At 48.2% G+C, this 2,338-nt stretch overlaps 1 gene segment (V, D, J or C); it reads right to left on the bottom strand.

Annotated features, from left to right (window-relative positions):
• Positions 1-1,338: 1,338 nt before the first annotated feature.
• LOC113408432 lies at positions 1,339-1,860 on the bottom strand (the record flags this gene model as incomplete). The annotated part of the segment is given in 2 exon segments: positions 1,339-1,689; positions 1,815-1,860. Coding segments are annotated over 2 exon segments (397 nt in total), but the record flags the coding sequence as incomplete, so codon positions are not given.
• Between the last annotated feature and the right edge of the window lie 478 nt (positions 1,861-2,338).

The following is a 2,338-nucleotide window of genomic DNA, read 5'->3' as shown; positions in this document are numbered from 1 at the left end:
AATGTTGTTTTGATTTTAGCCAAACTGTTCTGGTTAAATTGTCTCACCTAGTTCGAGTCACCAACTTTTCTTTCAATGCACTAATGGGGAAAGAGTCATTTCTAGTTTGCTATTCTCAGTTTTGTATTTTCTTGCAATAGGGTTTTCCTTAAATCTATACACGTAACTGAGTGGTGGCTTAATCAGTCAGCTGACTGGCTGGAGTCTGCCTGGATTCCAAGTGAAGATTCCTACAAGCGAGTGGAGGGAAGATGTTGTTTTAGACTCAGCAGACTGTCTAGCTTTGGTGATCAAAGACTCTAACTGAGACTTAGGTGAACAAAACCTAAACTTTGGGGAACTCTCAGTTTCTTCTCACTGTATTTCTGTGGGGACTGAACTGTTCAGATTTTAATTTGTTTTCTTTACTTATGTTTATGTATAACTGTGAAGGTAATGTCTGGGGATTATTAAATAGCCATCTCATGCTGTAAAAATTAGATTATTATTTGTTTCTTTATCTTAAGATTTTATAAAGTTATTTAATTAAATGCATTTCTTTAGTTCCTATTGGGACTTGACTGTGGGGAGGTTGACCCTGTTCAATCCTTGCTGAAAAACCTTAGAGACCGAACTGTGGGTCTCCAGCTACTTTCTATGGCAGTTGGGTTTTTTTAAGGCACTGGAGACGGGACATGAAGTGAACTCTAGCCCACCCAAAGGTTACACAAATGTTGCCGGCACAGAGGGCCCGAGGGGGCAACAGCGAGGTTCGTTGCCCAGTGTGCTTCGCGCCAATGAACACACCAGGGTGGAGAAGCAGACAAAGTTTATTCAAGAGCTCTGAATAGGCACTAGGAGACCAGCATGTCTCAAATCAAGCGCACCAACATAAACAGTTTTTCTCTTTTTATACTTTACTTTCTCCCCCCCTTTCTTCCCTATCCCCCCCTCCTCCCTTTCCCCCTCCCTCCTCCTACAGCAGTTACATTTAAGCAGTTAAGTCATCTTGGCGGCTATAAGTCTAGCTCGTTAGTAACTCTTCTTTGAACCGATATCTTGCCTTTCAGCCAGAAGCATGCAGGCCTTATTACTATCACTTCCCAGCTGCTGGCCTGTGAGGTTAGTAAAGGTTAACATGCAGGGGCTTCAGTTCACTTTGGCCTAGAGCGAGGGGGCTTCATTGACTCTCGTGGTCTTCCAACCCCCTGAGTTACCTAGGGTGATGCCTAGTGATACCAACACAAAGAACACGTATTTGTGTGATATTCTGTAGGAAGGGACCAAACCTAGCAGCCTGTGCAGGCCCCTGCAGATCACAGGCTGGGGGTGGGAAGACAGAGGCGGTTTTTGTCTCACTTCCCCATCTGTCTGTGTCACAGTGAGGAGGAGCACTCCCACTCCACGCAGCACAGTAATAATCAGCCCCATCCTCTGCCAGGACCCCGGAGATGGTCAGATAGCCGGCGTTACTGGATGTGTCTTTGGAACCAGAGAAGCGAGCAGGGACCCCAGAGCCCTGGCCCTTGCTTGACTCTGAATAGTAATACAGCAGGTATCGTGGAGAATTCCCAGGTTTCTGCTGGTACCAGGACACACCATAGCCACTGATGCTGGTCCCACCGCTCATGGTGCAGGAGAGTTTCACAGTGTTTCCTGGGGACACTGACACTGAGGGCGGCTGAGTCACCACAGGCTGCGAGCTGGAACCTGGAAAAATAATGAAGAAGCCTGTGAACCCCACTGTGTCTGTCCCCGGCCGCTAGTGACACAGTTTGCGCATTGACTCCAGCAGCAACTTCAACGTGTATTGACCCCACTCCCCTTGTTCTCACCTGTGCACCACGTCCCCAGCAGAAGGAGGAGGGGAACCCAGAGCATGATGAGAAGATTTCACGCCCTGGGGAGAAAAAGAGTCAAATGTGCTGAGACTGCCTGACAATATCTGCCCCTTATATTGATCCTCCTGGGGGAGGCGCACACAAGCTCCACCTTTATGCTAATCTGATCCTGTCTCATTGGTCCTCAAGATCACAGGGAAAGTGCCCTGTGTGAAGGGGGGGGCATCCTGTGGTGAGGGTATTTAGCCATCTCAGGCCCTGTTTCAGTCAGTTCCCCTGGCGTGGGTCAGCGTCCTGCAGACATGGATGTACAGACAGCATAGCTTGGTGGTGGCGTGAGCGGCGCTGTCCCAGACAGGGCAGGGAAGTCACAATGGACTGAAGCTTCAGAACACCTCATAGGCTTCTATGAAACAGATACACAGTAACGGCAATAAATATATAGGGTTGGTTGATGATGCTTCATGTGAAACCTGCACAGACACCACCGCAAATGACCCTTGGCTGTTCTGAATACT

This window comes from Terrapene carolina, unplaced genomic scaffold, assembly GCF_002925995.2.
Source record: "Terrapene carolina triunguis isolate 2854851 unplaced genomic scaffold, T_m_triunguis-2.0 Scaffold14302, whole genome shotgun sequence".
Lineage (NCBI taxonomy): Eukaryota > Metazoa > Chordata > Testudines > Emydidae > Terrapene > Terrapene triunguis.
The sequence above is the reverse complement of the archived record's forward strand: the minus strand, read 5'-3'. Positions and strand labels throughout refer to the sequence as shown.